General features: G+C 42.2%; 1 protein-coding gene across 1 annotated transcript; it reads left to right on the forward strand.

The window, feature by feature from the left end:
• The first annotated feature begins 116 nt into the window (after positions 1 to 116).
• Positions 117 to 9892, forward strand: LOC135250924 (interleukin-10 receptor subunit beta-like). Its single transcript, XM_064327761.1, has 7 exons — positions 117 to 290; positions 1500 to 1635; positions 5555 to 5721; positions 6293 to 6450; positions 6798 to 6951; positions 8280 to 8434; positions 8738 to 9892. The coding sequence occupies exons 1-7, from the start codon at positions 221 to 223 to the stop codon at positions 8870 to 8872; spliced, it is 975 nt and encodes a 324-aa protein (XP_064183831.1). The 5' UTR covers positions 117 to 220; the 3' UTR covers positions 8873 to 9892.
• Positions 9893 to 12690: the final 2798 nt, after the last annotated feature.

A 12690-nucleotide genomic window follows, 5' to 3' on the forward strand; every position in this document is an offset into this window, starting at 1 on the left:
TACTACAATCGTGTTGCTAACCGGAACTCTCTAATTCGGATACATTTTTCTAGCCACCGGAACTTCTTAGGCGAAATAGAAAGTATTTTTCACAATGACGGATTGGAGTTTCGTTTTCCGTTAAACCCGCCCACACGAAGATGTCCAGTTTTCATTCGAACTCCTCGTCCTACAAGGAAATAAGACAATTATTGTCACGAAACCTCTGCTGTAGCCTACCATGGACTGTACCGAGAGGATTATGGTTTCATGGATAATATGTGTTCTCACAGCGTTGTGTACCATATCAGGTTGGTATTTTAATATGCTTTTATGACAATTTAGGCTACATGTAATTTAGAGCTTAATGTTTCCCATTAAAAATAGTCGCATAAAGTCGTTTTACGAGGAAAACACGCCATTTTCTAACATTCAATTTTAGGAACTTGAATCCTCATCTTTCACCGTGGTCTGTTTTGTTTTATACATTAGTGTGCAGTACAAAATCCTTTTTAAGAGCAAAGTGGCTTTGTGTGATATTTTTGTCTAGAACCCGGTAATTCAGCGTTCGTAATAGAGCTATGACACTCTTTAATGGAGATGTGCTGTCCTTAATGGCTGGTGATATTGTTTGCCATTTTCCCAATTTGCTCTTTTTTATTTAAGAAAAATGTATAGGCTGTTTTTACCAAGTCAATATCCCTCTCTCACTCTCCCTCCGAGTGCGTGAGCGTGCTCACATGCATAGTTCAAATGACGTAGCAGCCCCCCCTACCTCAGAGAGATATAGGCCTGTAGAAAGTCCCCAAGTTGGGCAAGGTTACGTATCTGTTAAAAAAAATACGTAAGTCAATGTAGGCTGTAACTAACTCTGAAATGAATACACAACTGAAGACATTTTTTCGTCGAGAAAATTATCGTAAAATGCAACCCAGCCCCTAACACAATATTTACAGTCATTTTACAGGTGAAGTAGCAATTGCTTGATAAACACAATAGGCTACTTAAAATCCTTTGTTCTGCCAAGGACATATTAGCTTGTTTTAAGTTACTTTTTGTTTGACTGGTGAAACTGTCTCTTCCCACATTGGCAAATCTTGAAATGGATAAAATTCAGACCTCATTGGTAATCTTGTTGTCTTATTTAACTAGAAAGTAATAGAAATAAGATTTTAAGCGCCAATATAAGACTAAAATACTTCACTGGTTTTTGCAGTGTACTTTCTATATTGGTGTTTCCATCCATGCACTATTACAGTGTACATACAGTACATGCTGCGAGTCGCATCGAGTATCAGCGCATTAAGGGAATAGTCTTTGTCAGGGTTTCATCCGTTGACATGTCACAGGTGCATTGGAGTTCATGCGCTCGTAATGAAGCCGCACTGGTTCTGCTGTGCTGGTGTGGGTAGCAGTGCTAATGACAGTAGGTCTATAACTACAGTCGCATACCCGTGCTAATGATAGCCACTGCATTGCTGGTTATTGTAACTGTTTAACTGACTCTCCTAACCTCGCAGTGGTGCTGGCCAGTGTGCCCCAACCCGAAAATGTGAGGGTGACCTCCATCAATATGGATGTAGTCCTGGAGTGGGATCCCCCCCAGCCCTCATCTGGCAACCTCACTTACACGGCGGGGTTCACGCCGGAGTACCGGTGAGTCGAAAGAGAGAGATATAATGATAATTTATTAAGTTGCACTTGCACTTATAGGGTAAATTTATAAGTGTTTATTTATGTATATGCCCAATTGTATTTGAGCATTTGTATGTATACGTGTATATGTATAAGAATATGTGTGTGTATATATGCATGCCTATGTATATTACACTCTATTGTATGTGCGTTGTGGTATGTATGTACTTATGTGTGTATATGTTTATGCGTATATGCATGTATGTGCGTACATACATGCATATACGCATATATATATATATATATATATATATATATATATATATATATATATATATATATATATACTGTTCACTACATGGCCAAAAGTATGTGGACATCCAAACATCACACCCAAATGTGCTTGATGAACATCTCACCCAAACTATGGGCATTAATATGAAGTTGGTCCCCCATTTGCTGCTATAACAGCATCCACTCTTCTGGGAAGGCTTTCCACTAGATTTTGTAACATGGCTGCAGGGATTCGCTTCCATTCAGTCTCAAGAGCTTTAGTAAGGTCGGGCACTGATGTTGGGCTATTCATCCCAACAAGTGTTTGATGAAGTTGAGGGTCAGGGCTCTGTGCAGGCATTGTCATGCTGAAACAGGAAAAGGCCATCCCCAAACTGTTGCCACAAAGCTGGAAGCACACAATTCTCTATGACATTGTAAGGTGTAGCATGAAGATTTCCGTTCATGGAACTAAGAGGCCTAGCCCAAACCATGAAAAACAGGCCCAGGCCATTATTCCTCCTCCAGCAAACTTTACGGTTGGCACTATGCATTCAGGCAGGCAGTGTTCTCCTGGCATTCGCAAAACCCAGATTCGTCTGTCAGACTGCCAGATAGTGAAGCATGACTCCAGAGAATGCATTTCCACTGCACCAGTGGAATGGTGGTGTGCTGTACACCACTCCAGCCGAAGCTTGGCATGCTGATCTTAGAATTGCGTACAACTGCTCGGCCATGGAAACCCATTTCATGAAGCTCCCGGCGGATAGGTTCTTGTGCTGATGTTGCTTCCAGAGGCAGTCTGGAACTTGGTAGTGAGTGTTACACCCGAGGACAGATGATTTTTGCGTGATACACGCTTCAGCACTCATCGGTCCTGTGACTTGTTGGAAAGGTGCCATCCTATGACAGTCCCACGTTGAAAGTCACTGTGCTCTTCAGTACGGTCCATTCTACTGCCAAAGTTTGTCTACAGAGATTGCGTGGGTGTATGCTTGATTTTATGTACCTGTTTGCTGTGGGTGTGGCTGAAGTAGCCGAACCCACTAATTAGAAGTGCTGTCCGCATACTTTTGACCATGTAGTGTGAATGTATTTATATATAAATATATATATATATGTGTGTGTGTGTATATGTAAATATATGTATCTACATATATATATGTGTGTGTTTTTGTGTATGTATGTGTGTATAATGTTTGCACATGTGTGTTTAGATATGTGTATATACATGAGTATATAGAATTTTTATCAACTTTCAATAATTTTTTAAATGTCTGTAAAATTGTTTACTATGCTTTGATAACACAAAGTTATTTCTCATGCCAATAAATCTCAATTTGAATTGAATTGAGAGAGGGAGGGATGGAAATTGCTAATATGATTAGCCATACAGGTCTGCATATGTAAGAGCCCAGTCTCAAGAAATATACCTTAAATGTAAAGTTACCTGTTCACAAAATCTGTTCAGGAAGACACAAACAGAGTTGAGTATGAAGCTGTGAACAGTAGATGTTCCCTAGCTTGGTGATGCGGGTCGTCTGGCAAACAGGGGGGTTCTTGTAGCTTTGGGCTACAGTAGCATTAGCTGAGTAGATACTAGAGACTGGGATTCCAGGAAACCAGGTGAGCTTCCCCTCTGCTGGGAAGGGCCCACCCACAGAGCAACGTTTCATACCAGAGCTGTGACAAAACAGCCATTCTGCCACACACACACACCCCACACACACACACACATAGCACATTCATCCAGAAGACAGTGTGGATGAATAAAAAGTATAATAGAAGTCCTCGCTGCATTGTTACTGGAACACTGGAACACTGGAACACGGAACTGGACATCACACAAAATCTCCATCTAGTGGACAAAACTTCTTGTATATTTTTTAAGTATTTCTAGATTTACTTTTCCTCACAGCTTAAGAATGTAATTTATTATTTATGTATTATTTATTCATTTATATTTATGATATGGTATACTTGTCCAAGGTGATTTTCAAGGCCCTGGTGAGACAGTATTTTTTACAAGAGCTGCAGTGAAGGGCACAGGTCTAGGATAACAGCACACTAGCAGTAAAGATTAAAATCAGTTTGGTGTTACACATGTTTGCAGCACTTAAAAAGATCATAAAAGCTTCTTCTTGTATTCAGTTGGAGCGCAGTTACAGTCTAGGTGTTGTGAGGGGAAACGAGGCTCCTAATCAAAGGTGCTTTAAATTAGAACTGTCTGTTTGTAAAGGAGGTCCCAGCCTTGATAAAGCAAGGTACGAAGTACAACACTTCATTCTGAATTGCTGCAGTAAATATTAGCCTGTGGAAAATGCCAAAATAAGATATTAGGCATATTTCATATTTTTGTTTATGTATATTTTAGATTATGTTGACAGCATTTGTGTGTGGTAAAGGATGTTTTAGGAGTTTTGAGAAGTTTATGGTGACCTGTTGGCTTTACGATGGCAAGTATATGGCATTCAGGTTCATGGTCTGCAACAAGAAAATACACTTTGTGTAACTCCAAAACAGCTGCTGCAGTGGTTTTATAACTGCAGAGGTTGTATGTATGTACTATATAACCAGATTATTTTTCAGAAAAACTTAGCTTAATATTATTTTTGTTTGGAACTATTTCTTATGCCATATGAAACCTCTAAAATCAATGCCTTTAAGGAAAGAAGTCCCAGCACAACATGAAAAGTGATACTTATGTTTGTTTTCTGTGGAACTTTTGTTAGTATGAGTGGAGAAAAGGGATATGGAACCCTGAGGAGCTCCGCCTCCATACGTAAATCTGTTCATAACCTCTCTATGCCATCTCATAACTGCTCAGCGCACCCGTCCACATCTCACGTCTACTGAATTTTAATACATACTATCCCCAGTCCACAACATGTATCATATCATCCCCAGTTATTTACACGCGCATTTCATTCAGTCCGGAATGTGGGTTTGCCTATGGCTTTCAATCAGGTTCCTGTAATGAGGAGGCCTGACGACAGAGGTGCCCTGTGGGGGGCGCTGTGACACAGTTTATGTCACCAGACCTTGGTCTGGCCTTCTGTTCACCACATGGCTCCTTCTGGGTTCTGGTTTCTCCAAACAGATAGCCATCGGCAAAGGTCGCTCCACTCGCTTGAATGGAACAGACCACGAGGCAGTCCCAGCTGATGGTAGTTTTGATTCCTGCTGTTTCATAGTCCCGGATATTTGTTGTTCCAACAGTCTAGGGCTGTGTTGATTTGGGTGTGAGACACTTTGTGGTCCCCAGCATATAACATTGCACCTTATGTTTTATATTTATTTGAATAAACACTGTTAATCAGTTCATATGTACAGCCTCTGTAAAAGTAACGTTGCTGTTTCCAAATTTGGTGACCCTCAGTTCCACTGGCTTATGCTCAGTTCAGTAAAACTATACTGAGGAAACTGGGCACTGCCGTACTGTACCTGTGACGTAGGTGGCTGATTCAGGTGTAATGATGGAAGAAACAAAAGTTGTAATTACAGGTCAATTACAAAAGAGGAGAGAGTTTCACAGCTGTTTGGGGAAATGCCTCCTGGGAGCTGTGGGCCTCAGCTGAACACCTGAAGGCCAATCAAACAGCCTTTAACCATTGTTAATTGTTGTTCACGCTCTGCTGTTCCTAAACTTGTTTTTCTGTGTGTGCAGTCCTGTCAGTGGCCTGAGGATCGTGTGTCAGAACCAATCGGAGAGGAGCTGTGACTTCACTGATCATCTGTCCAATTTTGGAATCTACACATTCCACGTGAGGGCGGAGTTTCAAACAGAGACCTCCCACTGGGTGAACACTTCGGAGTTCGCCACAGACAAAGACAGTAAGTGAGCATTCTTACTGCCAGTGTCACACCCATGTCATGGGTATGACATGTACTGTGTAAAATGAAGTGGAAGGAATGGGGCGGGAGACTCAGATGTTTTACTGAAACATATATAATTGATCTGCTAATCGGTGCAGTTCCCCACACAGCCATTCTGTTCTAGTGCATCACATAGACCTGTCCCCAGTGGTAAGAATGATTTAAAATGACCTGCCACACTACTGTTGCCATTCAGCGACTGGGAGTGCATCACTCTAATAGGCCTATATTATGTTCAGGAAGTTCTCTGAAAAGGATATTTCTGTTTTCCCCGTTATACCAGTGATTCATAATCTTCTCTTTAGAAGTAACACTCGTAAAACCCAGGGACACCCCCGACAATTACACGGCTTGAGCCACATCTGACCCAGAGACAAAGGTTAAGATACAATGCCTTTACACATCGAGGAATTACCACATTTTGGATTACCACAACCATCTGCACTTACTTTATTTGTGTCGCCCACTGGATTTGGTCAGCAAGATTTCAAAATTTTCTGTAACTGACTTCCTGTGGTTCTGTTGACAGCCCTGATTGGAGCTCCCACAGTGAGGTTGTCATCCAAGGCGGGTAACTTGGAGGTGGACATCCAAGACCCTGTGACAAGAAATCCAGGAGGTCTGAGGACTGTCTATGACCATGTGTGCTTCAATGTCAGATATTGGGAAAAAAACAAGATGGAAAATGTAAGTCCAGTTGTTTGTACAGTCTTGGGTCTGGGAGGTCACTCTAAATCCTTCCAGTACAACCCCTTCTTGGTGTAAATGTCAAACTCCTACTGAATGATGGCTGGTAACTTTCATATTTTGATTGCGAGCTGTAAAGTAAGAAACCCACTCTTAACCATGAAAGGATTAGAGGAGCCAAAAGCCTAGGTTTGAGGCACGAGAACGTGTGACCTTCTCCACCCAGGCAAAGCAGAAGCACTGTCGCACATCGGCTTGTCTGTGGAGTGGCTGAGGAAATGCAGCTAATGTAATCCTGGGCTTGCTATTTATTGTGCCTCTTGTGGTCTCCCTCACCCCCCCTCCAGGCCACTGTGCTGAACTGCGAGCAGCAGAACAGCTTGGTCCTGTCTTCTGAACTGAAGCCCAGGACCAGGTACTGTGTGCAGGCCCAGGTGTACATTCCCAGTTATGAGAAGACCAGCGACTTTAGTCGGGTGATGTGTGAGACCATCACAGATGGTGAGCCTCCTCCCTCTTCCACCTCTTCTTCTTCCTCTTTTCCCCACCTTCTCCACCTTCATCTACCTTCTCTTTATCTTTCTTTCCCTGGTCTTGCTTGTTTTTTCCCCTCATTTACTGTGCTTGATATATGGTATATTGCTTGGTAGTATGCTTGATGGTAGGTTAGCCCTCTTATATTAAGACTAGCTCAAACCACTTTGCATTAGTAGCATTATTTCTTATCACTGCTGTTGTTTCTGCTGGTAGCTAACAGTGTCCAAGGCAGGAGACAGGTCTAGGAAGATGAGGACAGAAGAAAGTGAGGCAGCTCAAGCGGTAAGGAGGGCTTTGGTGACAGAAGGAGCACGGTCTCTGTGGTGTGGACAGCCTTGATGCCAGGCTCGTTGGGGTTCAGCACATTCTTCGGAGAAGGAAGTTCAGGAAGTTGATTAGAAACGGCACGTTCAGGGACTTTTAAAAAATGGAAGAAGTGGCATAGGTCTGTAGTTTTTGACATGATGTTGAGTTGAGGGAAGGCTTCTTGTTCTTGAGAAGCGCAGTAACTCTTGCTAATTTGAGGCCAGTCGGAACACAGCCAGGCGTCAGAGAGAAGTTGATGATGGTAGTGAGGACAGGAAGCAGGCCTGTAGCGATAGTCTGGAGGAAGCAGGAATCAGCTCGAGAGGGCTGGTGATGGGTTGGCTCATGGAGACTAACTTCAGGACTTCCTCTGGGGAAATAGGAGATAGAGACATTAAGCAAGAGTCAAAAAGGTTCAGTCAGGGTGGATATGGGAGGGGCTTGGGGGAAGCTTGGAATAAGTAGCCTCGGACATCGTTGACCTTCTCAAAGTAGGAAACAAATCCTTGACAGAAAGAGAGGAGGTAGGAGAAGGTGGAGGTACTGAGTGAGACGAGGCTGCCGCAGTAGGGAAGCTGAGGCCAAGATATGTTACTACTAACGAGTCCAAACTGTTAACAGGTGTGCTGAAGGTAACAAGCTTATTATGTTGCTGGTGGAGGGCTTTGTGCTTAGCAGCCCTGTCAGTTAACAAAATACAGTTAGTCGATTGACACTGGCTTACATGGTGTCATGTACTACCTACACTCCCACGAGGTTCTTGCTTAACACGCTTGAAAAAAACCATTCTAAAGCAAAAAGAATAAATCCAGCACTAGTCAAAAAGCTATTTATCCAATCCTGATGACAGAAGTACCAGTCACTAAGGAGCAGATTATCAGTCACCTAACAGACACACTTCAGCTTGCAGGGACACTTCATGTTACACATGTTGTAGTAAATGTTTTATAACACTGTTCTTCATGTCTGGCTGGTTTGTTCTCCAGGGAGAGCAGAGCCATGGCTTATCGTGACAGTCATGGTGTGCAGTCTGTTGGTGATGGCGGTGACCGTCTTACTGCTCTTCCTCATTGGCTGGTATGGCTACAAAGGGATTAAGTTCATGTTTCCCAAAGCAAAGCTGCCCGAGCACTTCAAGCAGGTCTGTATCATAGCGGTGTGTGTGCGTGTGTGTATGTGTGTGTGTCTGTGTGTGCGCATGTGTGTGTTTGTGTGTGTGTGCGTGTGCATGTGCGCACGTCCACATGTCCATATGCTCGTGCTCTGTCACATACACACGTTAATATGGTTACTAGATATTTATTAGGTTTTATGCGTGTGTGTGTTTGTATGTGAGTATGTCTGTATAAGAAAAACATCTCATGAAGTTTGTTTGATGAATGTTAGGTATTAGTGTTGATTATTTTTGAATTAACTGACTGACTGACTGCCCTACCCCTCACAGTACTTGGTCGAGCCCCCCCACTCCTACATCTTCTTGGCCATGCAGAACAGCTCCCAGCCGGAGGAGAAGTGTCACGAGGTCTGCATCCTGTCAGAGCTGACAGAGGGCACGGAATCAGAGGGAACCCCTCTATAACCCCCACGGAGGGGACTGTGTGGAGAGAGGATGAGCTGGGGAGGGAAGGAGGCAGAGCAAAAGACCGGGAGAATGAGGTTCCATGAATCCAAAAATGTGAAGAGCAACACATTATGCTGTCGCCCACTGATTTGAGCCAATCGTTGTCTTTTGCTGAGGAGGACATAATTTAATTGGTTTAGACCAGTCATTAATTGGCAGCTCATTGTAGGTCCACCCATTATGTAGCTCATGAAAACTCACTTTCCCATCCCTACCGGCAGAAGGGTCTGGATCGGGGGAGGTCAAGGTCGGAGTATACTTTCTGTGAAATAGAACTTTGGCAGGTTTGTACAAATTGAATGAAAAATGATACGTTTGTGGAGAAAACAAAACTCCGCATTGACTTCTGCCACCGCAGTATGCACATCCCCGCTGGACGAACTAGCTGAGATGTTAAAACACCAACGTACTGATTTCCTGCAATTGGTCTGAAATATCACATGGGTGGCTGCGCTGGCTGCATTCCATCTCCCCCACGAGCAGACACATACGCCATCTTCTCTTTTTCGTTTCTTTTGTTGCAGCACTAAAGAAACTAAAGCGACTTTGAAATCATCGCCGTCCATTTGTCAAAGCTTCTCCTCCTTTACAACCACAGAATATGAATTTGTGCCCCGCGCCCCCCCCCTCCCCCCACTGAACGAACAATTTGAACAAATTTTTGCACACATTTTTATGCGACACTGTGTTCGGCTCTGCTTCTCTTTTGGCTGAGTTCACCTTCTTATCAAGTATACTCCCCCTTCTGAAGAAGTAGGGTCTGTTTGGTCTGTATAATTAAAAATGAAGTCTGGGTCTGAAGTCTGGCTTTATGGACCAATCAGCTCAAACAATGCACTTCAATGTCCTGTTTACTGTACAGAAATTTATGGATAATTTATATAGACTTTTTTCCATCATGTTGTTTATTGTGTGTGTGTGTTGTTCTGGCTGGTGCATTATTGTTTTTTAAATAAATTCTGGCTGGTGTCTTTATCATTTCCTGGTGATGATTGGAGACTGAAATGAACTTGGCACCCTGTAATTTGTCCTGACACCTTGAGGGTCAGGAGCCCCCCCCCCCCCATATTTGCCGTGGCCCCACCTCCACGTGGCAGCTGAGCCACAGGCCCCTCGATTGGCCGGCTGACTACGTGCCAACTGAACATGTGACTAGACCACTGTAAAGGAGACAGAATACTGTTTCTTGTTTCAATGAGGAATGTTGCTGGAGTCACCCAGACATAAATTTATATGAGCAAGACTGCAAGTTTCAATATGATTTTAGACTCATTTCTGATATTGCCATGCTGGGGAGGTGAGATTTTCTTTATTTATTTGATTTACATTTTCTTTAGCATAATTAGCATGATAGTTTCAGTTCAGCCAGTCTTTGCTATATGGAGAGCAGTATCATGATTTGCATGGGTGAACTTTGGTCATCCGTATGTATGCCATATTTGACTATCATGGAATAGGATCTTTTCATTTTAAAAGTTGCAAAAAAATGCATTCCAATATCCAAAACACATATATATGTTTATATATATATATGTCGCAAAACATTTATACTACTGTCTTGCTACTAAATGCTATTCAGGTAATAAAAGGCCTATGATCTGCTGTCTTGCCACTGAAGATTGTATTGGTCCTAACAAGGTATAAACCAGTTTAACCACTAAAAGCAACACAAGTAGAAGGAAGACAGGCCACTGTTTACCACTAAAATGAAAAAAGTATAACCAAGGTGTGGTATTGTTGTGCATCAACTGTACTACTAAAAAAGAACAAGCTAAATACCAGCATATGTTTAACAGTAAAAGGTGTGGCTGATGTTGTCTAGAAGGTAGATGACGTCGGTCTGCCTCAAATGATTCATGGTCACCAAAAAAGGTGTTGTGCTGTGTTGTGAGACTGAGTAAATGTTGATGTTCATCAATATAAAGTCACTTAATACAGTGTTGGCCCACCACATGTGGCCCATAGAGCCTACTAGCATCTGGAATTCTGACGTAGGAGTACAAACTTCCATGAGATAGTCCATCAGCTCACACTTTTTGGATGGAAGTAGAAGCCGCTGTTGGATGCATCATTCAGGAATATCCCATAAATGCTCAGAGGGCTTCAAATCTGGTGACTGAGAAGGCCATGACCAGGGTTGTGTCAACTTCATGCTTCTACAACCATTAGGTGGCTATTCATGGGAGGGGCAATGCCGCTAAATATTTCAATAACCAGGACACTTCAAGGTGTCAACAGACATGAACATATGAATAAAGCTGCATTTTTTCAGAATTAGCTTTTCCTAATATTTCTTGACTTGAGGAGGGGGTTGATTTATTTTGTGGTTTCTTAATAAATGAAAATGGAGGTATAGTAATACAGACACATTACTCATTCAGATTTAGCCACAGAGAAATGTATTTTCTGTGTTTAACAGTCATATTTGCATTGGTGAAGTCTGGTGATGAGAAAGCAGGAGGACAGTGCCAAGACCACCATGAGGCAATGTGTGACCAAAATAATGTTGAACTTCCATATTAGAAAAAGTGCAACACTCATTCCAAATGAGTGCCCCTACCTCAATATGGGAGATTCCCAACACTGGTGGGTGACATGACTCAAAGCGTTATGTGCCACAACTGCCTGCCTCAAGTTGGGTTTTTTTTTTTCAGCGTATTCGATGTTCCTCCTTTTGATACAATTGTTTTTGTTGACCTTTTCAATTATGTTTCATCTTTATCTTCTATTCAAAGAAACCATTGGCAAAAAATAAAGAGGTTTAGATGATGAACAACACATAGAAATATAAAACAAGAACCAAATGTACACTGGTTGAGACACTCAAAGTGTCATCCCTCTTTCATTATAGTTTAAAATGCGTCAGTATGACCCAAACCAAGCACATGGCTTAATGTTCCTCCCTCCAGTCCAACAAATATACTCCTAATTGGTGGAAGTTTGGTGGAATGCCTCTTATTTATAATATACAGTGTATTTGCATTGTATGAAAAGAGAAAACAAGGACATTTCCATATGTTAGGACCCTACATTCCATGGAATCAAAGTCAGAATGCAGAGACTCACAAAGACAACAAACACTTTACTAGAGAAATTAAAAGCTTATTTTATGCCATACTGGCCAGCGGGAAGAGCACTGAAACAAAACCCAAGTTTGTGGTATAGCAAGCTCCAAGCCACTGGTTGTCTAACCTGGTTTAAATACCCTCAGAGGCCTAGACTTCAAGCACATGTATATCTTATCTGTGATGGCCCATCTTTTTGTTCCAGAATGACATGTTTTGTTCATCAACATCAAATGCTACCTGTCTTGCCCAATACCTGATGGTGCCACTGTGTCAACTCCTATCCAACCTAAGCCCTTGACCTACGACCATACAATTTGCAACCTAGTCCTGATGACCAGGCCCCACCTGCTATGCTAAAGCATTGATCAACACACGCATGCTTAACTATACACATAGGAAATACCTCTGAACCCATCACATACCACTAATCTACTATTTACTCATGAAGGACAAGTACTATGTCTGAACCATAAGGCTGTTACAAATATTAATAGCTTACGAAAGAGAGCAATGCAGTATTAAGTTGTAGCATGAATGTGTGTAGTAGTTCTAAAAGAAAAAATGCTCTTAAATTAGTGAAATTTCAGTAATTGTTTTTAGGCAGCAACTGTGCACTTGATCCGCCTCTTCAAAATAAAATCAATACATGACTGTTCTCTTCATGCACAAAGTACTGTATGAAGCTGGCTGTATCCGATTGGTTGTCTT

Source organism: Anguilla rostrata, chromosome 3, assembly GCF_018555375.3.
Source record: "Anguilla rostrata isolate EN2019 chromosome 3, ASM1855537v3, whole genome shotgun sequence".
NCBI classification, from domain to species: domain Eukaryota; kingdom Metazoa; phylum Chordata; class Actinopteri; order Anguilliformes; family Anguillidae; genus Anguilla; species Anguilla rostrata.

Excerpts from the sequence above, each read along its gene's own strand:
- LOC135250924 (XM_064327761.1), top strand. The coding sequence starts at position 221 with ATGGACTGTACCGAGAGGATTATGGTTTCATGGATAATATGTGTTCTC. Across the intron at positions 5,722-6,292 it reads GTTCGCCACAGACAAAGACA|CCCTGATTGGAGCTCCCACA; the intron begins GTAAGTGAGCAT and ends TTCTGTTGACAG. Across the intron at positions 6,952-8,279 it reads GTGTGAGACCATCACAGATG|GGAGAGCAGAGCCATGGCTT; the intron begins GTGAGCCTCCTC and ends TTTGTTCTCCAG.